The sequence below is a fragment of the Lutra lutra genome, chromosome 13 (assembly GCF_902655055.1).
Source record: "Lutra lutra chromosome 13, mLutLut1.2, whole genome shotgun sequence".
NCBI classification, from domain to species: domain Eukaryota; kingdom Metazoa; phylum Chordata; class Mammalia; order Carnivora; family Mustelidae; genus Lutra; species Lutra lutra.
In genome coordinates this window covers 43,331,899-43,357,607 of record NC_062290.1, presented here as the reverse complement: position 1 = coordinate 43,357,607, position 25,709 = coordinate 43,331,899, and the positions used below count along the sequence as shown (strand labels likewise).

Below are 25,709 nucleotides of genomic sequence, written 5' to 3'. Positions count from 1 at the left end.
ATCCTTGCGGCCGGGGAGTGTGTTTTGCCTGCATTGAAGAAATGTCCTTCGGCCGCAGGCGTGTGCGTTTTTGCGTCTCCGGCGCAGGGCGACGCGGGTCGGCTGAGTGTCAGCCACACATGTGGCTGGTCTTCCCCTGCGGAGGCGGCGGTCCCCTTCCTCTCCCCCGGCAGTCTCCTGCCCGAGGCCCGCGGCCCAGACCGGGGGAAGGGGAAGGAAGCCCTCGCCGCAAGCCGGCGTCTGGGCCGGCACACAAAACACGCCGCCACCAGCAACTCCCACCCCCCCCCTCCCGCCCCGGCTGCGCGCAACTTTTTGCCTTTTCGCCCAGCACGTTCTGTCCCGAGTTTCTGTCCCCTGGGTTTTCCTCCGCTTCCCTCACCTTCGGTCCAGCGGCGCGGAGGACCCGGGCTGACCCGGGCGAGGGGCGCCGGGGCAGCCGCGGCGGAAAGGGAAAAAGGGGAAGGGGAAAGGAGGAGGGGGCGGCGGTGGCGGTGCGGGAGGAGGAACTGGTCAAAGGGGACAGAGACCGGCGAGTGCCCGAAAAGGAAAGCGACGCCACGGTTTGCTGCAGTCGGAATAAAGTTCGCGCCCTTTCCTCGGCGAGTCTCTCTTTGACAGCTGGGCGCTGGCGGCCACCTCCACCTCCGCACCCCCCGGGGGGCGCCAAAGTTGTTTTTCCATCCCCACCACGAGCAGGGGGAACAGTAACGGGGGGGGGGATATACATCCATCCTCCCTCACGAAACCCCTAGAAATCTGAGGACAAACAACCACAGAACTAACCCACTTCTATTTTGCAAAAGGGTAGCAACATTGTAGTGACGACAATTTTGCAGAGAGAGGAGAAACTTGCGGGGCTTGCAAATCCCCAGGTCACCTCGCCCGCGGGTCTCTCCCCCGCCCCTCGCAGCAGCCCCCACCCGGGACAGTCCGTTCCTTTTTCTTTTCTTTTTTGTCCCGAGGAGCCGGGGGGAACTCTGCAGGCTCCGACTTGGAGAGCGAGGGCGACCCTGGGCGCGTGTGTAAATCAGTCACCTGAGCGCAGAGGGGCCGCAGCGAGGGCGCGCGCGGGCGGGCGGGCGGAGAGAGGCGGAGGCGGCGAGAGCGGCGGCCCGGAGGAAATCGGGAGGGGGAGGGAAAGAAAGGCCGAGACAGAAGGAGCGAGAGGCGGCCGAGGGGCTGGTCCAGGCGCGGCCGCTAAGAGGAGACCAAGAGGCGGGGGCTGCACTTGACAACCAGCATGCCGAGATGGTAAGAAGTTTCCACCCTCCTTTCCTTTTTATTCTAGACTTCGTCAGACGTGAGCCCCGTCCCCGCGCGCCCCCGGGCCCGCCCGGGGGCCGCGTTCTCCTCAAGTCCGGCGGCGTGAGGTGGAGGGGGACGCTGAGGAGGGCGGGCGGGAGGGAGGGAGAGAACCCCAGCCCAACCTGGCCCCTGCCGTGCTCCCGAAATTTCCCCTCAACTTGGCCCAAGTTTGCGAGGAGAGCTCGGGGTGGGAGGGGTGTGTGCGTGAGTGTGTGTGTGTGTGTGTCTGTGTGAGGGGCTCGGGAAGTTCGCCCCCTCTCGCGGCGGGCGAGGAAAGGTGAGCGGCCGGCTAGCGGGAGGCTCCAGGGAGTTGGGACGGGCTGGAGCGGACGGGGTGGAGGGGAGGCGGGGGATGAATGGAGCGCTGGAGGGAGCTTGGGGCGGAGAGGAAAGCGTTTTGGAGAACGGTAACTTTCAAAACTTGCCCGCGAGTGAGGGCCGGGCGGCTGGGCGTGGGCGCCTGGGCGCGCTGGTGCGCCGCGCCGCGAGGACCCAGCCGCCGGGTCCCGGCACCTTGGCGTTCCTCCTCCCCTCTCCCTTGCGTTCGGGGAACCCTCCCTTTGTAGATGAAGAACACGTAGGAAGTGCTCCTGGAGGTTTTCTGAAGAATGTGCACAACGTAGGGCAGGAAGAGAAACCCGGGAGAGACGGAGGTTTTTGAGGCGCAGTTTTAAAGGAGCCCGTTTGTTATACTTACACAGTGACTGCAGGGTGGCATTTGGGGCCCGGGGAGGGGGACAGGATTAAAAAAAAAAAAAGTGGATGGAATCCCCCGTGTAGTGAGGCTAAGAAAAGTTCCAAGTGCATGTGGTGGAGGAGATGGGAAGGCGAGATTCGAGCCCAGCTCCTCTCCTCGGAGCGGCTTCTCTGCAGCGAGGCAGCGTGCCGTGAGTTCGCCGGGTGATGAGCGCTCTGTCCGCTTTCGGGGAAGTGATTTGTTAGAAATGGGGGTTGGACCACTCCCTTCCCTTTAGTTTGCTTCCACCCAGAGCTGCTATTGTTACCCCCACTTGGGGATCTGACCTCCCGTTCTGCATGTAGATGGAATATATAGGAAAAAGGGAGAGAGCGAGCGGTTGGCGTTCTTTTTTTTTTTCCCCCTCATCCCTTCCCCCTAATGTGACATTTCTTGTTTCAGTGATCAAAGTCACAACTGGAGTGTAGGAGATGCGACTGTCAGATGCAGGCACACGCACACACACACACACACACACACACACACAAGTAGCATGTGCCCAAGACTGTGGTTAGAGTAACGCTGACAGAAATTAAAGTGGTTTTGAAAGCAGCGTGCGATTTATAGTGGTTCCCATTTACCCTAGAGTCAAGCTGTTGTAAAGCTGATGTACGAAAGATATCATAAAATAATCCTGTGTACCCAGGATTAAAGTGGCAGAAAGTGGCCTGCCTTATTATTTTTTATGTACTTCGCGGACAGTTGCAGTGGTTGGAACCTGTGTTTTAAGTGGAGGCGTCAAAACAAAGTATTAAATATTATCTGTTTAGTGCTTGAGCTTTTTTTTTTTTTTTTCTTCTAGCGGCATCTTACTCAAGAACACTGTAAAAGCCCGTTGTAGGTATTATTTTTCTTCCATTTCCCCCAGCCTGCATTCTGTGTGTCTGCACATCTATTCCCAAATACTAATCATTTTGAAAAGTGGCTAAACCCATTTGTTACCCACTGCTTTGTATTCTGTAGTTTCAGATGTTAACTGTGCACACACATACATGTTTTAACTGGAGGAATTTATTTCTGGCACTATTATTTAGTGTGTCTGATTTGGAGACGTAGTCAGGAGTAGTGAGACCTCATCCAAGTTAATAGAACTTCCTTTTTACCCTTCGGACTCACACACCACACACAAAATCCCTTGTGAACTTTTATAGGGTATCTGTGTTTTATGTTATATTTGTAGCTGTTTCATTTAAACTGTTCAGCCTTAATGAAGTTCTTAGTTGTAGCTACTCTTTTCTGTTCCGGGAGAGCAGAGTATTTAAAATCCAGATTGCTAATCACTCTCCCAAAGTACAAGAGTATCTTCACCTGAGGGAAATAATACTGAACCTGAATGTGAACTCTGAGTATCTTGTGAGAAACGTCTGAAACTGTCTTTTCTCCCCCTTGAGAATATTAAGTTCCGTGGTGTTTGCATGTAAAACTTTGAACAAGAACAAACCTGTGATTTTTGAAAATAAATATTAAGAAAATATTAATAGCAGTTACACATTTCCCAGTACCTAATTTTTTTTTTCTTCTACCTGAAATGTAAGAGATCTGTCAGGCAGGGATATGTGATTACAAAAAGAAGCAGACAAAGGCAGAGCTGACTCTTGCTATATTAAAATGTAAGTGTTACAGTTTGAATTTTCAAGTGAGAGTTTTTGAGTTCAGTGCTTTACATAACATTTTGTCCTAATCTTGCTTGCTGTCAGGGATGTTTCATGGTTGTGCAATTGCTGCAGTCAAGAATGCCAATTTGCATTCCAGGAGTGTCATTTGATTACTTTTATCTGCACAGCTCCAAGACCGGCCCAGACCTCTCGTTTCATCTTGCCATGTCACGAGTCAATGCTGTGTCGTCTTTTCAAAAATCTGCCTGATTTAGACAAGAAAGAAAAGTACTTTCATGTTACAGCCGCAGTCCCCTGCTAACTTGTCAGCAGCAGGATATGATTCACTTGGGCCCAGAAGAATGGAACAGAGAGGCGGGTTAGGCGGTTCAATAAAGCCCACGGACAGGTAGTGTGTGACATCCCCAGAGAGCCACAGTTAATGAAGAACAGGTCTGCTTAGTTCTCCACACGCTGACCTGGTGCTGTCCCCACAGTTTTCTCATTTGATCTTTCCCAGCAAATTGATCTTTTCTTGTATTTTTTTTGCCTTCCAAGTTAGTCCTTGTGGGACTGAAATTAGCAGAGCAACTTAAGTTGGATAATACAGCTGTTCAGAAAAGAAGAAATTGGACACTGGCTCAAAAAGGGGCGGGGGTTGGGGGTGGAGGGAGCTATTCTTTTTGTTGTTCCTGGGAATATTTCTTATATTAAGGGAGACCAGAATAGGTGATGACTTGAAGTTAGTGGTTCCCTTTATTTTTCATTTAATAGTTAAGGTTCAGCACCATTGTAAATATTCCTTAAGTATGTAAAAGATGACCCTCGTGTGAGTGAGGAATTCAATTTAGTATTTTTTTTTCAATGTAGCATTTTTCACTTGTTTGAAATCATTTGCCAGTCGACTTATGGGGCTTTTTATGGCTATTGTAAGATAGATTAAATATCAGTGGTATACTTCAACTATATTATTTATAGTCTTCTAAATAACTGCAATGCTAAAATATCCAATACTGAAACGCAGAAAAGATTAAACAATTAAGAAAGTCATTATCAGTGTTGTGTGTAAACACTTGGTACGTGGAAATGTTTTCTACAGTTACCATCAGCATCTTTTGTTTTAGGGAAACTCCACAGATACACTGTTAATAATTTAAAAAAAAATTCAAGATCCTCCATTTAAATGTAGCTTTTTAGAACTGAGATTGAATCACACATTTGAATTTCTGGAGATATTCAATTTATGTTGTTACTTGTTTTTTGAGATGAAAATTAACTTTAACTAGCTTGGTAAATCTAAGTTGGGGATGTATGTATAGTTTAAACAGGTTAAAGTTTAACTCTAGAATTTTCTATATAAAGCTTAGGTTGGAAGCAGTTAATATATTAAGTCAATGTGTATATAAAGAGCAGTGCTTTCTGAATTCCTATGCAGATGTTCTCATTTACCATCTACATCCTTGCAAGAAACAGTTGAGAACGTTTCTTGTGGAAGGGGAGGCAGCCTCCCCAAATCTTTTCTGTTGGATGGAAATTACATAGGATCATTGGTTAGTAAACTCCTCTCTGAAGAGCTAGAGGGAGCCTTATGATTTTATTAGATATACTTAAGGTTAAAAAAAAAACACTGGCAATCAGAATGTTGTAGGAAAAGAGTAGATAATGAATACTGCTTAATGTTTAGGCTTGGAGGTGCTATTGGATTTTTTGTTTGTGTCTTTTTTTTTTTTTTTTTTTTTTTAAGCTGTGACAAAAGCAACTGAACTTTCTGCAAGAAGAGTTAAGGAGTCAGCTAAGATTCTAGGGTGCTACCTTTTATGTGATTTGAAGATCAAGCAAAATGCAACCAAATATACTTTAAATCTGATTTGGTTTGCTAAATACTGTTTGTTGTTTTGCCAACTAAAGGAGTTCTGTTAGGTGGCTGCTCTTCAAAGTTCTATTAAAAGTAACTTCCTACCAAATCACCAAGGAGGGGAATACCTTCTTTCAGTTCACTAAGGACAACCTCCTTTCTGTAAATAATGGTTTTAAAGTGGTTCTGCATACAACTGTGTGCCATACTCTGGAGAGGAAACTCCTTTAGAGTAAATGCTTCGTTTGTAAGCGTAAAATAGTAAACCATTTATAAAGCAGATATATTATGAATCAGTAAGTTAAATTTAAAGAAATAGAACTTAAGTGGTATTAAATTCAATATTTGTTGTTTAATTTCACAGTTGTTTATCAGTCTTTCCACTAAAATTTGCGATATGTTTACATTAAAGAGTCATTGATCATAATTGCTCTTTAATATTTATACACTAGTTTTTAGTGGCGTTACTTTGGACAAACTTATTTACCATTTAAGTAAATAATATAATCCAGTGAGATAAACTACCCAGATTTGTCTTTTTTTCATCTTTCACACAGTAACTCTCATTATGTTGCTAGCCAATAAAAGTCTTTATTTGTTGCTTATTAGAACCCTCAGTACACTCAAGTGTTCAGCTATAATTTAATTTGGCTGTTCAAAGAGGCTCCCTTGTTTTAAAACATGTTCTCAGTATGCTTTTACCATTTATTATGAACATATATTCTAACTCATGCACATGTATAGGATGATTTTACAGATAACCATTTTTTAAAGTTATGCCATAGCATAGTTGTAACTTCTTTCTTTAAAAAAAAACTGTACCTAACAATGTCTTTTTTTTTTTTTTTTCTGTATTTTTCCTTGACATTCCAGAACTTTTTTTCCCCCTGGTGATTTAAATAGTTTTGCTACTATAATTTTAAAGTCAGTTCCTCAAAGTATACAACCTTCCCTTAAGATGTAGTGAGAAAGACACTAAACTTAAAAAATGAATTAAACAATTCAATAATTAAGAATGTTAGTTGAGGACATTTCACTCTTACAGTCACTTGAAATTATAAAAAGTTTCCCTTGTACGTCACACATGCTAGCATGATAAATTCAGCTTCTTTAGAGTAAGCTACTGGGAAGTTCTGCAATGAATGGAAGATGGCTGGAGAGTTCTGGTGATATTTGTAACAAATCATGTTCCCTGAAAACTAGAACTTTAAAACTCTAAGATTAGTATCAGGAATTCTTCCACAAGGAAGGCCGAATGTGGAACTGCTAAATGAGTCATTGCATGTATATCTTACCAGTGGGAATCACATCAAACCGGCTCTCTAGATACAGTATTTAATAGTTGTCAAAATGTACAGTATTGTCTTGGAACTTGTGGTTCATGAGTTCATAGTTCCAGCTTTTTTGTGTTTAGTACAAAGATGTAACAACCCACACAAAACATTTTTCTCTTATTATGACCTTACATTTGCCAAAATGCCCCATGCTGAAATTCCTTTTTAGTATCCTTTTTTTTTTTTTTCAGTCCAAAGCCAGACGTGTACCCAGACACAAAAGCCTCTGTGTATAGCAAGCTGTTTTAAATATTGTGACTCGACGATGTGCTGTCCTTTCTCCGCTTGAGCCAAGGATCTCTGCTCAGTGTCTGTGGATTACCAAGCTCCTTCTTTATTGTACCTCTTGTCAACTATTTCTATTCATTTAACCTTTCATTAGTGTCTGTGCAGCTTCACTGTCTAGAAATGCAAGGAAAACCCGAAAGGCCCCACTGTCACAGTTATTAGATTTCTCGGTTACATCCCAGCAACCATAAAGAAGTAAGAGTCGACACTATTGTCGTGCGTGCTGCTGTCCTGGGGTGCAGCTCTTCTGTGCATGTCAAGGACATGTGCCACATGTTGATATGCATCCCAGGGATAAATGCGCAACATGGGGGATAGGCTGATGCTGGAAGTAATGAGCTTTGTAGGAGTTACTGCAAAGACCAACAGTTTGTGAAGGAATTCTGCTTAACAGGCCAAGGAGATAGACACAGTTGAGGGCTGCCAAGATTTGCCTGTGCTGGAGCTTGTCAGTCACATTGTTTTCATCTAAACTTCATTTGAGAGGAAAATTGAATATGTTTGACAGCAATGAAAAGTCTTATTTTCATTTTTTAATCTTTCAGAGGACAAAAGTGGTATTTCTGGTGACTAGTATATTAGGACTAAGTATTTTTTATATTGACTGAATTGTGTGTGTGAATGGACCTATTAGTTTATCTTCTTACATACCTAGAAGAAACATATTTCATAGATGTGTATGTTTTAAAATTTGCATAAAAATAATATAGCCTATTACCTTTCCTATGCTACTATTTTCCCCCTTTGATTTCCCTCTAGCATAGCCTGGTATTAGCGCTTGATTCTTTAAAAGTGCATTTGCTTTGTTGCCTTAATGTAAAGGAAAAACAGGATGAATATCAGACCATTTTCAAGTCATAATAAAGACAAATAATTGCAGATTTTGCATTGGAAAATATTACATTGACATCTTAGAAGATTCATAGAATTACTTTTTAAGAATTTTCAAAACATTTAAGTAGAAAATAGTAAATTATAATACCTCCTCTCTCTTTACCAATTTTATATTTTTTTAAAGAAAATCTGTTACCAAAGCTGAATAAAACAATTCTGTCTTTCACATTTAAATAATTTTTGTCACTTTACCAAATTCCTTGAGACTCTCCGGTAGCTTTGCAAATACATGATTATCAAATCCCTGTAAAGTTATTTATTTATTTTTTCACTTGACCCAGCCTTTTTTTTTACCAAGGCTGACTTTTTAATAGCTGTACTTAAAGCTTTCTCTTTTCATGATGTCTTGTGAATGTATTAATTGGCTTAGTTATCCTTGTTTCAGAGAAGAGAGATGAGCTATCCTTCCTTCAGATGGGATGCTTTCTTCCAGGGAAATATGTATTCAATAATTGACAGCTAAGTGCCCAGCCAGGGCATGTTGCAGTTTCTTGCTCATTGGGTGGATATTCCATATATATTAAATTTAGATGAATGTGTCTTGATCATCTGAGGTGACCTGGTAGCCTTCTCACAGACAAGGCAAGGGTGTATTAACTTTCCCTGTCTAACGGTCCTGTTTCTATTCATTATGGTTTGTGTTGGGTGAAGTAGAAGAGGAAAGAGGAACTTCTAAGGCTATAATGTTAGCCATACCTCCCTGCCTCCAAAAACACACACTTGGAAATAGGACAGAGCTATATGGTAGTTAAAGAGAAGAATACATGGCAGTAGCTACTTTCTGTAGGAACGCTATGCCTGGTCTTCATCCAGTCAGTATCTCAGGATGGGGAGGTAGTTCATCATTATCCACTCCAGAGTGAGAATAGCCCTAGGCCTGGGTTTCAAGGCAGGCCCTTTTCTTTTCCACCCAGGTTTGAAAGCCTCCACTTTGTCGTTTGTAAATCAAGTGAGTTTGGTAATTTCTAAGGTATTTTTGAATTGGAATATTTTATATTTTATGTGCTAGGACTGTATAATCATAGCAGATTACTATTTTTAATAGCTGTATTGAGATGTAGTATACTAAATAATTCACCTGTTAAAAATGTCCAATTAATATTTTGTGGATATAGCACCTTTTATTTATCCATTCATCCAGGGATACACCTTTTGGTTCTTATTATGAATAATGCAGCTGTGAACATTTGTGTACAAGTGTTTTGTTTTCATTTTGTCAAAGGTATATCTAGGAGTGGAATTGCTAGGTCATATGGCAATTGTCTTTAACTTTTGAGGAACTGCCCTATCATTTTCACAAAGCAGCTGTTTGCTTTTTCATTTCTACCAACTGAATGTGTGAGTTTTCTAATCTCTACATATTCTAATTTGTTACTGTTTTTTAATTTTAACCACCCTGGTGGGTGTGAGGTGGTTTTGAGTTGCATTTCCCTGATGGCTTATGATGTTAAGCATCTTTTCATGTGCTTATTGGCCATTTGTAAATCTCTGTATAACAGAGAAATGTCTCTTAGATCCTTTACCCATTTTTCACTTGGGTTATTTGTCTTTTCATTGTTAAGTTATAAAAGCTTTTTATATATTTATATATTCTGGAATTTATATATTCTGGACAGAAGTTCTTTATTAGATACATAATTAACAGATATTTTTCTCTGGGTTGTCTTTTTTATTTTTTTGATGGAGTCCTTTGAAGCACAGACACTTTAAATTTTGATGAAGTCCAAAGTCCAGCTTATTTTTTCTTTGGTCATTTGTGGTTTTGGTGTGCCAAGGAACACTATCTAACCAAAGGTCATAAAGATTCACTGTTGTTTTCTTCTAAGAATATAATAATTTGAACTTATACGTTTAGGTCTTTATTTGGGTTAACTTTTGTGTGTAATATGGAGTAGGGATCAGCTTCTTTCTTTTGAATGTGGATATCCAGTCATTCCCAGGACCATTTGCTGAAAAGAGAATTCTTAACCCCATTGAATTATTATGGGACATTTGTGGAAAATTATTTGACTGTAGATGTAAGGACTTATTTCTAGACTCTCCATTTTATTCCATCAATTAATGTGTCTATCCTTTGCAAGTACCACACTGTCAAGATTACTGTAGCTTTACATTAAGTGTGCAACTGACAAATGTAAGTCTTCCAACTTTGTCCTTTATCAAATTATTTCACTATTCTTGGTTCCTTAGTTTATTAAAAATTTGTGTGTGTGGTAAAAAGCACATAACATAAAATTGAACAACTTCAACATTGTTAAGTGTATGGTATAGACAGTATTGTTAACTGCATCTTCTTGTGCAATGCATTTTTGGAACTTTGTCATTTTGCAGAACTGAAACTCTATCACCTGATGAACAACTCCCATTTTCCCCCCTTCACAGCCCCTGGCAACCGCCATTTCACTTTCTAAGAGTTTCACTACTTTAAGTACTTCATATGAAAAATAAGTAAATACATAAATAAATTCTTCATATGAGTAGAATCATACAGTATATGTTTTTCTGTAATGGTCTTTTTTTTTTTTTTAAGATTTTATTTATTTGACAGAGAGAGACACAGTGAGAGGGAGCACAAACAGGGGAGCAGCAGAGAGAGAGGGAGAAGCAGGCCTCCCACCTAGCAGGGAGCCTGATGTGGGGCTCCATCCCAACACTCTGGGATCATGAACTGAGCCAAAGGCAGACACTTAATGACTGAGCCACTCAGGCACTCCTGTAATGGTCTTATTTAACATAATGTCCTTGAGGTTCACCCAGTATTCTAGCACATGACGGGATTTTCTTCCTTTTTAAGACTGAATAATATTTCATGGGCACCTGGGTGGCTCAGTGGTTTAAACATCTGCCTTGGCTCAGGTCATGATCTTGGGGTCCTAGGATGGCACCCTGTGTCAGGCTTACTGCTCAGTAGGGAATCTGCTTCTCTCTCCCTCTGCCTTACCCTCTGCTTGTGCATGTGTGCTCTCTCTCTCTCTCTCTCTCTCAAATAAAATCTTTTAAGAAAAAGATTGAATAATATTTCATTGTGTGTATATACCACATTTTTTTTTACCCATTCTTCTGTAGATGGACATTTAAGTTGAGGCCACCTCTTGGCTTTTGTGATCAAACACTGTAGTGAACATGGATGTGTAGTAACTCTGCAACACTGTGCTTTCGGTTCTTTTGGGTAGATACCCAGAAATGGGGTTGCTGGATCATATAGTAATTCTATTTTTAATTTTTTTGAAGAACCTTCATACTATTTTCCATAGCTGCTGCCCTGTTTTACATTCCTATCAAGAGTGCACAGAAGTTTCAGTTTTTCCACATTTTCGCCAACACTTGTTATTTTATTTTCCTTTTTCTTTTTTAATAGTGGCCCTTCTAAAGGTGTGAGGTGAAACCTCTTTGTGGTTTTGATTTGTATTCCCCTGGTCATTAGTCTTGTTGAGCATCGTTTCATAGGCTTCTCGGCCATTTTTATATATATTTCTTAGAGAAATGTCTCTTCAAGTCCTTTGCCTATTTTAAAATCAGATTATTTTGTTGTTGTCATTGAGTTTTAGGAGCTCCTTATATATTCCAGATATTAATCTCTTCTCTGAAATATGGTTTGCAAATATTTTTGTCTATTCAGTATGTTTTTTCACTCAGTTGATTACTTCCTTCACAGTACAGAAGTTTTTTAAGTTTGATGTAGTCCCATTTGTCTGTTCTTCTGTTGCCCTTAGCAGTTACCTTTAAAACTCAGGTTGATCTTATCCCCGGAAGTGTAAAGGCTACGTTAAGAGAGTATATCTACTGTATGGGTAAAGAACTCTTAGTTTTACTTAGGGGATAGTAATGTGCCACTTAGCAGCCAAAAGATGATGATTCTTAGTTGTTGGTGTGACACCCTGGTTTGACTTTGATGTTTCTTAATTATCATGGAGTTTTAAAGTATTCTAGGTGTTCCCAATGATAAGGGGGACACTTCATGCCCTGGAGGGTGGCATTAAGTACCTGGAAATAATTGTTTTGGGTTTTATAAATACCTCAAAAGAAAAGGGGAAAAATTGAGAAAATTTGTCTTTCTAGACATTCTGTTGTAACTAGAAAAACAACCAGCAGTGCTTAAAACTGAAAATTATTGTATGATCTCAGACCCACACTAACTGGTCCAGTTAAGTTTTAAATAAATACCATGTTCAAATCTGGCATGGCACATTTGGAAACATCAGTTTGTTTTAAAGTTTACCTGGCAAATATTGTAATTAAAATACCTCATAGTTGAATTAGAGAAAACTTGAAAACAAATGAAAGGTAAACTAATTTGGAGGCAGCTATGTTGTATCATTGTTGAATTAAAAAAAAACCACACTATTCCCTTAAAGTTCTAATTTTCTCTTTATTCATGCCATTAAAGACCTATATTTATTTCCGTCTAACTAATTGCTTTTCTGGTATTCTAATGGGCTGTTCTTGCTTAACTGCATTGTCTTTTTTTTGGCCTTTTGCCAGTTATTTTGGATAAAGTTTCATTATTCATTCAGTATCAACTCAATTAGATGGTTAGCTGATCAAATATATATATGGAGAGTATGTATTTTTTCCCCTTATCACTGCTTACATATATAAATCGTAAGTAGTGGATTTAAAATTGTATTTCCTATTTTGCAGATTTACTTTCTTCCTTGTGAAAATTCTGTAGAGGATTTAAAATCATTTATAAAGATTGGCATGGTAGAAAATTTTATATTTACCAGACACTTGATTTTTGGTTATATATACATTTCATTGTATTAAATGATACATTTTTTAAATGTTGAACAAAAAGTTAATGCTACTTTTGGAATGACAAAATTGTGTTCTTGCTATCTTTCATGGTTTAGGGACGTAAAAAGGGTAATTAACTGGAACAATACAGACCTATAAAGAGAGTCACTCAGTATTCTGTCCTGTGGTATCTAATCTCCCTGTAATACCCATTTTACTCTCTAGCGGATTAGGGAAGTTTATTCTGTCAACATGTACGTATGCTAGCAGGTATGCTTCTGAAAGTACAAGGTGATAGTTGAGATTTTCCTCTCATTCAGAGTGGTGATTGGAAGCACAACGTTGTATGTGTTTGTATTGGTTTTTGATAGATTAACATATTAATTAACTTTAGAGTGCATTAACTCTAAGTGATAGTTAAAAGTAAACATTTTATGAACCTAGAAATTCTGCTAGGCGTTGAGTTATATTTTTCATCCTATGAGTATCCTGTATAAAAAGTATTTTCACATAAAGGATTTCTATCTGTCCATTGGTCTTTGCAGCTTCACTATGTCCATGAACCCCAACCAGTCACTGACAAGACATTTTTGTATACAGAAGACAGTGACTGTTAGATCTATGGAGTGTGTATGTGTGTGTGAGAGTGATCCATGAGAAACCGACAGTTTGCACTTTCCTTGTTGGGGAGGGAGAATACAGAATAGTATGGTTTATTGAAATTTGGGGGTGACAGTAGGGATTGGTTTACTGTTATATTTTCATAATGTAGTAATACCTGGTAGTTTCGAGTATATATGTGGATGGCATAGATGACTATTAAGTGTATTGCTGAATGTTTCACTAATGTCAAATTGTATTTCTGAAATCCACATATGCCAGAGTAATAAATTGTTAACAGCCAACAAGTAAATGTTTGCTTGCTATATGTAAAATAACTGGTTTTGATGTGCAGGAATTGATAAACATTAAAAAAAATCTTTAAAAAAAATTTCAGGTTTTTATATTCAAGTTGGCATAGTCATGGGAGCTCTAGTTGTCTTCGTTTTCCAAGGTTGATACAACTTTTAATTACTTTCAAATCTAACACCTTAACAGGCAGTTTTGCGTTTCTGTGATCTGCATGACACTGGAATAGGTGCTGTAGGTATTACAGATGAAGGAGAAGCTGTAACCCTAACATGAAGGAGCACAAAGTTCACATGCAGGAGGATGTTCATTATCTTAGCATGACTGTAGTGCAGGGTCTGCCTCTCGTCTTTGTACGCTTAGAAATCTAATTTTATCTCTATGCCTTTGCAAGAGATCCATCCTTCATGGGCTCATTCAGGATGTTCACTGACGGAGGGATGGAGAATAGATACACATATGCATGCAGGCACACACGCTGTGAGAACATGTGTGTATCTGCATACCGAATTAGTTGAAATACTCATATACTCATATTGGAGTGCTTGGCACATTCTTTCCTTCACAGACATATTTAAGTAGGGAGTGAAATTATAATCCAAACATTGCTCATTGTTACTTTATGAGTTTGGGATTTGAGCAGAGAATATTAGGGAGGCAGGTAGAAGGTGTAAGGGCCTCTTCTCGCTTCAGAGAAAGCCTTCCCAGTGGCTTGTATTGATACAATGCACATTTTGGACTCCTGTCTCCTGGACTGTGTTTGGAAGAGCATTGACAAAATTCACTCCTCTTTTTTTTTCTTCTTCCTATTCCCCTTCTAACTGACAAATTCTTTTTTCTCTAAATATGTTAATATTCTCAAGCAGATATTAGTCAACTGTCTTGGGAGCTACTTGTTAAGGTGACTTTGCATCTGCTTGGTTTTTATGGATCTAATGCAGATGGCAATGTCATTTCATTCATTTTAAATTTCTTGGGAGATACCTTACATGTAATGTGTTTTGTATATGAGAATGGAGGGAGGCAGTAGGATAAGACAACAGTTTTCTGGGAGAAAAGAGATATATGTTGTTTTTAAAAAAAAATAGTAAAAAAAAGCTTTGAGACTAGTTACATATGTGGCAGAGAAAGTTTTTGTTAACTACCTTGTAGAGATTTAGGTATGAGATTGGCCTTCTATGGATATATGGAATAAATGGAAATAGAGATGTGTATATTAATAGAGATTTAATCTCTGCATCTATTTTCTATGTGATAGAAAAATTTTCAGTTACTTTGGGCTTCTCTTTTACATCATGCAGTTAGGGTCAAGATTAGATTTTAAAGAATCTTAATGTGTCATACTCTATGACGCTCAACTTTTTTTTTTATATTATGGATGCCAGAAGGACCCAAAAGCTAATACTATACCTTTAATTTTGTATTAGGCGATTCCAGCAGCTTCCCAGTTTGTTCCCCACCCCTTTTGTTTTTTACTTTAGACTTTTGTTCCGTTTAAAATGCTTCCATATAAATTAGATTCCAGCTAAAGAGAAAAATCTGTTAAGGGAAGAGAAGGTAGAAGGCGAGGCACTAAACATCCCCCGGATGCCGGAATGATAGATTTTGGTGGACCAAGGAGTCTACCTGTTGCAGTTTCCTTAGATCTAGTCTGACTTTTATCCTTAAGTCCTTATTTTCAGTCTGCAGTCTGTAAGTTTCATAGTAGTCCTGGTATAGTTGTGTAATGCTGGAATGTTCTTATTTAAAACCACAGGACTCAATACATTTCAAATTTTAAATTTGAAAAGGTGTCAGAAGTAAAAATAAAGTGGGGGTGATGATGGAGAGAATGGAAGAATTACACAGGAAATGTTGGACTCAGATAAAGGTAGAAAAATACATAAAAAAACAAAGGGCTTTTTAAGATGAGTGGCATGAGACTTGTTTTCATGTGCTTCTCCAATATCTGTGTTCACCATACTTTTTAAAAAGATTTATTCATTTTAGAGAGAGAAAGAGAATGTAAACGGGGAGGGGCAGATGGAGAGGGAGAGATCAGACTCCTCACCTGAGCAGGGAGCCTGAGGGCTCATCCTACAAACCTGAGATCATGAAGTCAGCCAAAAAGCGAGAGTCAGACGCTTAACCCACTGAGCCACCTAGGTGTTCCCACCATTCCCCCCACCCACCATATGTTAGGGTTTCTGCCTCTTGTGTACCTCATCTGCTGGGTGAGACCTGTTAGAACTGTCTCCCAGTTGCCACCTATTTACTACTTTTGTTGCCATTACCCGGTCCACAGTGCCATCATCTTTTATCTGAATGGCTCCAGTGTCCTCTGACTGGTCAAGTGCTTCCACTCTTGCTCACTACACTCAGACTACTCTTGACAGAGAAACTGCTTCCTGTCTCAGAACTTCCCAGTGACTTCTCATCACACCTGCAGTGCAATCCAAACTCTGTTGTGACTGAACAGCGTATGTAAAATGACAGGGAAACCTACCTAACATTCCAGCACACTTTGCTATCATTGTTCATTCTGCTCCCATCATACTGACCTAGCTTTTTACTGAACATGCCACATTTGTACCTATACCTCAGGCCTTTGCACATGTTTTCCCATCTGCTGGGAATGCCCTTCTCCCACATTTTTGCATGGCTTCCTTCCTCATTTCATTTAGGTCTCTCAAATGTCACTCCTTCAATGAGAACTTTCTGACAGTTTTCTTACCCCTGCTGTGTCTCCACATTGTATGTTTCTCTGACCTTTTGACCTGCTTTGTTTGTTGATAGCATTTATCATCATTTGAAAATATATATATTTGTTTATATGTAGTTTATTATTATTTCTCCCTTCATGCTGCGATACCAAGCTCCATAAGAACAGGGACCTTTGCTTGCCTTGTTAATTTCTGAATTTCCCCTACCTGTAGCAGTTCCTGTTGTGGGAAACATTCACCAGATATTTTTTATACATTTATTCACTCAAACACATTCTTTATCAGTTTTCATCAGATTCTAGTTATTCTCTGGAGGGTTATTTATGGCATCTGCTCTTGCAGTTTTCTGAACTGCTTATTGGAGTGGTAGTTTCTATGGTAGATGTAAACACACCCAACAGTTTTGCAAAAATTGTCCTATAAGATACGGGGAAACATATTAAAAATTTGATTTATCTCATTCTTTTTTGTGTGTGTTTTACAGTGTGCACGATGTCTTAATTTAGTAGGTATGTAAGGGATATATTGCGAAACCAAAAAAAAAATACAGACTTTGACTTGAGCCTAATTTGGACAAGCATGGTTAACTTTGTTTAAAGAAAATTGTAACTCTATAGTCAGGCTATTTCATAGATTTTGTGTTTTTGAATATTAATAGGGTGGTGATACCACTGGTGAGAATGTATAAAGTTGTTCTCATTATTCAGAAAGTCACTCAGGTCTAATGTTGGGTTGAGAGTGAGACATTATATATGAAATTCAACATACATGTGTGTATGAATATATATTCCAACCTCTGATGGAGTTGTTAACTCTCTTAAGTTAAAATGTGCTTGTGTTAGGGCCCTTTGTACCTATACTAACTATTATGTGGAGGTATATGAGCTGTTTTTCCCCCTCATCTTGGGTAATTTAGGCTTTTTAATGAACCTATACCTGGATACTTTGGTTTCCTGTGATTTCAGTTTTTTTAAACATCTTTATTGAGATACAATTTACACTTCCATTTTGTAATTATATGCAATTTTGAAGTCACTGGGAAATAAATGATACGCTCAGACTTTTGAAGGAAATCTAGTTAGGTATTCATTTTAATACCTTCTTTTATTTATTTATTTATTTATTTATTTATTTGACAGAGATCACAAGTAGGCAGAGAGGCAGACAGAGAGAGAGAGAGAGGGAAGCAGGCTCTTGGCTGAGCAGAGAGCCCGATGTAGGACTCGATCCCAGGACCCTGAGATCATGACCTGAGCCGAAGGCAGCGGCTTAACCCACTGAGCCACCCAGGCGCCCTCATTTTAATACCTTCTTAAATGAAGTTTTATAACATTTGAAGCACCACTTGCTAATAAAATATTTGAAAGGATTCATAAACTTGAGTGAAGCACTGAAGTAATTAATATACTAGTAAACTAAGGAAATGTGAAAACCATAAATAAATGGATACAAGTAAATATTATTCTTTATGAAATGGTCACCTTAGTATATCATATTTTGATGGTGCCTTAGTTTAAATTCTTTTAGAGCTGTCTATTTGACATTGGCTTTGGACAGCCTGTGTCTTAATTCTTCTAAATATCTTTAGTGCTGGCAAATTTTTTGTGAAGTAAGTTTTGATTTTCTGAATCATCCAAACAGAAGTTAAGCCAGATGAACATAGTGGGTAGATAAATCCAGGTGATTCCATTTTGGGTAAGAAAAAAACATGGGCACAATTGATTTTTCCTTATGTAGCTTATAAATTGGCTCTGGAAGTAGTTACAAATGAAAAATTCCGGAACTGTTTTGAACAGTAGTAGTGTTATTGGAAAAGTGCAGTGTCCTGAGGTGACAATAGAAACATATTGATTTTTTTCCCCCCTCTACCAGTAGTGGACCTTCTTTAAATCCATAGAAACTCATTTGGCTATAAGAATTGATGTGAGGGGCGCCTGGGTGGCTCAGTTGGTTAAGCGACTGCCTTCAGCTCAGGTCATGATCCTGGAGTCCCGGGATCAAGTCCCACATCAGGCTCCCAGCTCCACGGGGAGTCTGCTTCTCCCTCTGACCTTCTCCTCGCTCATGCTCTCTCTCACTGTCTCTCTCTTCTCTCAAATAAATAAATAAAATGTTAAAAAAAAAAAGAATTGATGTGAGACTTTATGCATATATAGAGTAATGCATACATATATACATGCTTATAAACATCTTTCCACTGGCAAAATTTTGTTAATATTTTGTACTCTGTAAAGTAATTCTGCTTTGTATGGCAGATACCTAATAAATTCTACTTCAGAGTCAATCCTGTAGAATTTCAGTAAAATTATTCTAAGCTCTGGCCTGAGAAGGCCTCCAAAAGCAAGGGATACCAAGAAAATTTTGACTAAGATATGAGACTACATGAATGTTCCATAATATTAAACAAATTTATATAGAGTTCTTTGGCTACAAATTAGAGTGAATGTCACACAGCTTGTATAGTTAGTGGAGCAAATCTGTGTGTTTCAGGCATAAGTAAATGCTAGGGACATTAGAAAGCTAGTGAAGTACAGATTTGTGCACATAAACTTTTTAAGGCAGTCTTATCCATATCTATATGACACAAGTCAAGGGGAAAGTAGCTGCTCAAGGGGAATAGGATTTTCTTTCATTTTTTCATTTTTAAAGATTTGGTTGTGAATTCCTGTAACTTGTGGTTTAAGGTAATACCAGTATCTTTATGATGACTCCTGATTATCAATTAAGAAAAGTCTTTGTTAATGCCTTCTTGGAAAAATCTGTGTTGAATTCCTTTTCAGTTCCTTTTCTACCCTCCTCATCAGAAAATGCTAATTTTGCATGGAATCTATAGATCTCAGCAAAACCCTGTCGTTAAAAATAATACAAGTAATTTTTGGAAATATCAGTCTATCTTGTGAAGTTGTACCCTATCTAGGAAGTTTGTAGCTATTTTCCCAGGAATAATAGTTCAAGAAATAAAAAGGAATGGAGTAAATTCAACTCCAAAAAATTAATTCTAGATATTTTTCTTCATTCCTTCAGGGTTGTCTGAGACTATGGAACTTTCTGATTTGAAGGAAATTTAACACTGATTTTTGTGTTGGAAATAAATGTTAGGGTCAACTTTTCCTGTGTTAACTGTAATCTGCTGGGTGTTTCCTTTTAAACAAATCCAAAAGTCTTGTACATAACTAGTACGTTAGGCTTCTTACAGAGTGCTGTGAAGGTAGAGAGGTCCTGTAGGAGCCCCTGTTATATGGTAGAAGGCTGTGCATTCAAAGCCTAAGAGTGTCATTTACACTGTCTTTGGAGGGACCAGTGTGCTGTCTTCATGGACCATTTGGCCCATGAGATGGGATTTGTCATAATTGATTGTCATGTATTGTAAACCCTGTGGGAGTATAAGGTCTAGCTGCTTTACCTTGGATGGTTTCTGAATGTTTTTATCTTGTTCCAGGGTGGATTATTACACTTGAGAATGCACTTAATTACAAGCTTTATGTTTTCCAACACCCTAAACAGTACTTCCTCTTCCACTCTACCTGACTTCATTGATGGTATTTCATGTGCAGTTTGAGGACAGTGTATGACCTGGAAGATGGAAGCTCTTCAACTTGAAGTCTACCTCCATTTTTCAGTGTCTTATCTTCACCTTGATGTTTTAGACCTTTCTATTAAAAACCTGTGTTTTGTGGTTAATTTCCTCAGGAAAAGAAGTTTATACATAATAACATACTAAAGAAAAAAGGCACCACTTAACTGATACTGGGTATTTCTCAGAATACTGTAAGAAATTGAATTTTGTTGTGTTTTTACAAGTTACTGCATCATAGGTTTTATTTATTTTTTTAAAAACGATATATTTATTTATTTGAGAGAGAGAGAGAGCATGCATGCAAGCATGGGGAAGGGCAGAGGGAGAATCTCAAGCAGACTCCCCACTGAGTGCAGAGCACTTGTGAGCCAAAATCAAGAGTTAGATGCTTAATCCAGTGAGCCACCCAGGTGCCACAGGTTTTATTTTAATAAAGTCCTTAAATCCATGCCTACACTGAGATCTTTCCTTAGAAAATGATACTTTAGAATATTTCTTATTACAGTCCTTTCGGATTAAACATGGTAGGATCTTAAGGAATTTCAATTTTTTATGCATATATATATAATCTTTCCAGTTTCCTGAATTTGCCCCTCATCTGAGCTTAATCACACTTTATTGTAATTAACTGTTGATATGTCTACCACACATTTTGCTCTGTAGGTTATCAGGTATATTATTTTGATCTTTTCATTTTTCTGTGTTTATCAAGGAATAAATAATCCTAAGTAGATGTTGGATTTACTCAGTTGTTTCATGTTTTAGTTTTTTCCAGTGTGATTGAGGAATAATTGATATACATCACTGTGTAAGTTTAAGGTGTACAGTCTGATGGTTTGATTTACATATATTGTGGTTTGGTTACCCCAGTAGGGTTAGTTAACATTCAGCATCTCATATAGATAAAATAAAAAGAAAAAGATTTCTCCTGTGATGAGAACTCCCCTGTGAGGGAAAACTCTCATAACAGTGTTTTAATTTTTAAAGCTTTGTTTAGAGATTATGGTTTTGGGGTATCTTGGTGGTATATCTCAGACAAACTTCTGATTGTCAAATTACATTGCCTTGTATATTCTGTTTTTAGAATTTAGTTTTATCCCTGATTGAGATACCCATGACTAGAATGATCAAATTTTTTAAATGTTGGTCAACATGTAGCCTTTTCTTTTGGAAGGTGATTCTTTTTTACCAATGAACTTTTAAAAGTCATCTTCCTTAATTTATAATGTAGGCACAATGAAAGCCTCAGGAACAATTTTTTTTCCCCTTGAAAAATCTTTAAAGAGATGTTTAAACAAATCAAAATATGCTATAACTTAAAAGAAATAATTTGATGTGGCAAGTTTTAAATTAAAAAATAAAACCACACACACACACACACACACACACACACACACACACAGCATAACCTTTCTTTGAATCTTTGGTTTAAGTCCTCTGTCATATAATGCCAAAAACTTTGTTCTGAGCTGCGTGTGTGTTGAAACATGTATGCCTGTCCTAGTGTCATAACTAATTATATCTCTTGTATGCTTACTTCTAGTAATTGGAAAGTAGACCTACCGCAGCATACGGTTTAACATTTAGTTTTATCTTCAGGACCTGCTGTAGAAATCAAGTTTTCAACCATGTAGAAGCTTGACATTGTAAACAGATATTAACATTTAAAAATATAGACTCCACTTTGTATTTTGTAGAAATAGTGTACCTTGGGAGGAAAGATTTCAGGAGTTCTTCAAGGCTCATATGTTTACCAGCACTTGCACATTAATACTAACTGTTTTGACTGAGATACTTCATCTATGAATTGGAAATTGATGGTCTAGTGTTGGGGTAGCACAATTTTACAGGATTTCTTTTACCCCAAGTCTGTCAGAAGACTGTAGCTTGTGCCAGAGCTTCTGGATGCTGTGGTCATTTAATCTTCATAGATTATTTTAAAATAACATGGGGGCAGATTCTATGAAAAAGCATCTAGTAGAATTTTCAGAGAGTAACTTAATAGTCCTGTCTCAGACATGCTTGTGACTAGTGCAGCAAACAGTTCTTCTGTGCACCAGCATGTATGAAAGTATGTGGTCCTTGTCCATGCCTGCTGAAAGAGGACTTCACCAGTCTTCAGTCTCTGAGCCGCAGCCTTGTCGCAATTAAAGTCTTAGGACTCGGAGCAGTTAATGCTGGTGATAGATTGTGGTATTTAGCATTGTGTTGTGTTCCATGGTGATCTAGTTCTGCGGACTTAGAGGGATTCTAGTCAGAACTTGGGAAAGAATATACCAAAGGATTTTTGGCAGATATTTTTTAAAGCGAGAAATACAATGACTTTTCTTACTAGTAAGTTTTTCTGGCTTTGCTTAAGGGAATAGTAAAAGGATTGTGCACTTCTGTTATTGGATAATTCTTTAAAATTTAACACTGAAAATGCTAGACTTTATTTTCTTGTAGTAAGTGAAAATATTCCTTGCTTTAATGTTTCCTTCCTTTCCTTCTTTCATTATACTTAAAAGTAAAACTCAGTATTCTTTCAGACTTACTTTATCTATTTTTATAGTAAATTAGTTTTTATAAACTGGGTTTTTTCTTTTATATGGTAACTTAGGTGTGCAAAGGCATTTATTTGAATGTTTTGTGTTCTGAAATGTGAGGTTTTGATTCTTGGTATAATATCTGTTTTGAAAACTGAATTCCCAGGGTTTTTTTCCTAATCAGTGTATCATGACCTGTCACATTAAAAAATAGATGGCCTAAGCCATTTACCTTTGGAAGACTGGCTGTAAAAGCCATGTGTTTAATAATGAAAGTATCTTTCCATTTTTTAAAAAAGATTTATTTATTTGACAGAGAGATAGCACAAGTAGACAGAGCAGCAGGCAGAGGGAGAGGGAGAAGCAAGTTCTCCACTGAGCAGGGAGCCCAATGTAGGGCTCTATCCCAGGACACTGGGATCATGACCTGAGCTGAAGGCAGCCGCTTAACTGACTGAGCCACCCAGGGGCTCCAGTGTCTTTCCATTTTTAAAATGTTTATTCCTCAAAAATAAATAAATACATAAATAAATAAAATAAATAAATAAATAAATAAATAAATAAAATGTTCATTCCTCTTATAGTTTTTCTGGTGTCAGTCAAATTAATGCTGGTATATTTGGCTTTAAGAATAACTGATGACAGAAATTTGAATCTGCAGTTGGTAGGCCACATAAGAGAAAGGGTTATTTAAAAAGGTCCTGGCAGTAGGAGAGAAGGTTGGCCCACAACTGGACTGATAGGAACACCTTCCCACTCATCTGTTGCTTGTGAAGTAATAAAGAGTGGAAGATGTTAAGGCTTGTCTGGGTTCTGAACCTGGGGTTTCTGCCACCTCCACAGGGTGTTTGGAAATCTTGGGAGTCATTTTTGTTCTTCACAAATGAGATTGGGATGCCTCCTGCTATTTAGTGGGCCAAGGATACCTCAGTTCTGATTGCAGAATAATTTACACACAGTGATGAGTTGTTCTGCCCCAAATGTTAATAATGCCTCTCCTGGGAATCATTTGATAGTTATTGACAGAAAAACTGAAAAATATTGGTAAAAATGACTTTTCTTCCCCAAATTCCCACTTTCATTTTAAAAATTTTTTTTAAAGGAATGAAACCTTTCATTGAGTTACACTTGACATACAATATTACATTAATTTCAAGTACGTAGCATAGTGATTCGATATTTATATACATAATGAAACAATCTCCACAGTAAGTCCATTTACCGTCTGTCACCATTCAAAATTAATACACTATTATTGTCTATATTCCCCATGCTATATATTATTTTCCCATGAGTGACTTACTTTACAACTGAAAGTTTGTATCTCTAGGTCCCCTTCACCCATATTGCCTACTCCCCAACCCCTCTCTCCCCTGGCAGCCATCAGTCTTTTCTCTCTTTGAGTTTGGGTTTTTTTTTTTTTTTCCATTTGTTTTTTAGATTCCACATGTGAATAAAATCATATGGTATTTGTCTTTCTCCGACTTATTTCATTTAAGCGTAATACCCTCAGGGCAAGATTGAATTATTTTTTTATGACTAACTAATATTTCATTGTGTATATATACTGCATCTTTCCACTTTTTTTTTTCATCTTTCCACATTTTTAAAAATCTGTTGATAGACACCTAGGCTGCTCCTTTATCTTAGCTATTGTAAATAATGTTGCAGTAAATATAAAGGTGCAGATACCTTTTCAAGTTAGTGTTTTGTTTTTCATCAGATACATACCTGGAAGTTGGAATTGCTGGATCCTATGGTAGTCCTATTTGTAATTCTCTGGGGATCATCTGTACAGTTTTCCATTGTGGCTGTACCAGTTTGCATTTCCACTGGCAGTGAATGGGGGTTCCCTTTTCTCCACACCCTCACCAACATTCTGTATTTCTTGATTTTGTTTCATTATAGCCATTCTGACGGGTATGAAATGATATCTCATTGTGGTTTTGGTTTGCATTTTCCTGATGAGTAGTGACATTGAGCATCTTTTTGTGTGTCCGTTCGGTGTCTGTGTCTTACTGGGAAAAATGTTTCAGATTTCTTGCCATTTTTAACCAGATTATTTGCTTTTTGGATATTGAGTTGGAGGAGTTCTGTATATATTTTGCTTATTAGCCCCTTGTCAGATATATGGTTTGTAAATATATCCGTCTGTTCAGTGGGTTACCTTTTCATTTTGTTGATACTGTGCAGAAGCTTTTTAGTTTGATGAAATCCCATTTGTTTATTTTTACTTTTGTTGCCCTTGCTTGTGGAGTCTGGTCCAAAAAAAATATAGCTGAGACCTATGTCAAGGAGGTTATAGCCTGTGTTTTTTTTTTTGTTTTTAGATTTTATTTATTTATTTGCCAGAGAGAGAGAGCCAGAGAGCATAAGCAGGGAGAGTGGCAGAGGCAGAGGGAGAAGGAGAAGAGGCTCCTCAGCAGGGAGCCTGATGTGGGGCTCTATCCCAGGACCCTGGGGTCATGTGAGCCAAAGGCAGATACTTAACTCATTGAGCAACCCAGGCACCCCTAGCCTATGTTTTCTTCTAGGAGTTTTACAATTTCAGGTCTTATATTTAAGTCTAAAATCCATTTTGAGTTCATTTTTTGCATATGGTGTAGGGTAGGGATACAGTTTCATTCTTTTGTATGTAGCTGTCCAGTTTTCCCAGCACCACTTATTAAAGAAACTGTCTTTTCTCCATTGTATATTCTTTCCTTCTTTGTTGTAGATTAATTGATCATATATGTGTGGGTTTATTTCTGGACTCTTTGTTCTGTTCTTTTGATTTGTGTGTCTGTTTTTGTGCCAACACTGTAATGTTTGGATTACTATAGCTTTGTAGTATAGTTTGAAGTCAGAGAGCATGATACATCCAGCTTAGTTCTTTCTCAAGATTGCTTTGGCTATTTGAAATCCTTCATGGTTTCATAAGAATTAGGATTTGTTCAAGTTTGCTATTTTCACAGGGATTGCATTGAATCTGTAGATTGGGTAGTATGGACATTTTAACAGTATTCTTTTATTCCATGATCATGGTATATCCCTCCATTTATTTGTATCTTCAGTTTCTTTGGTCAGAGACATACAGTTTTCCAAGTATAGGTCTTTTACCTCCTTGGTTAGATTTATTTCTAGGTATTTTATTCTTTCTAATGTAGTTGTTAGTGGGATTTTCTTTTTTTCTTTTCCTTCCTTCCCTTCTTAAATGAGATTTTCTTAATTTTTTTTTCTGGGGGCGCCTGGGTGGCTCAGTTAAGCATC

The 25,709-nt window shown here is 38.4% G+C and overlaps 1 protein-coding gene across 20 annotated transcripts in view; it reads left to right on the top strand.

Moving 5' to 3' along the window:
• The first annotated feature begins 1,133 nt into the window (after nt 1-1,133).
• BNC2 (basonuclin 2) overlaps nt 1,134-25,709 on the top strand; it is a 428,074-nt gene continuing 403,498 nt past the window's right edge. For 12 of the 20 annotated variants that reach the window (XM_047699784.1, XM_047699778.1, XM_047699777.1 and 9 more), the window contains exon 1: nt 1,134-1,254. Coding sequence is in view for 3 of the 20 variants with exons in the window: in XM_047699775.1 (XP_047555731.1) it covers nt 1,252-1,254 (3 nt within the window). In the remaining 17 variants the exon portion in view is untranslated. Of the gene's footprint in view, nt 1,255-1,353; nt 1,374-2,866; nt 2,886-16,097; nt 16,120-25,709 lie in introns of those variants that run through there. The other 8 variants (XM_047699775.1, XM_047699799.1, XM_047699790.1 and 5 more) reach the window with 8 other exon arrangements.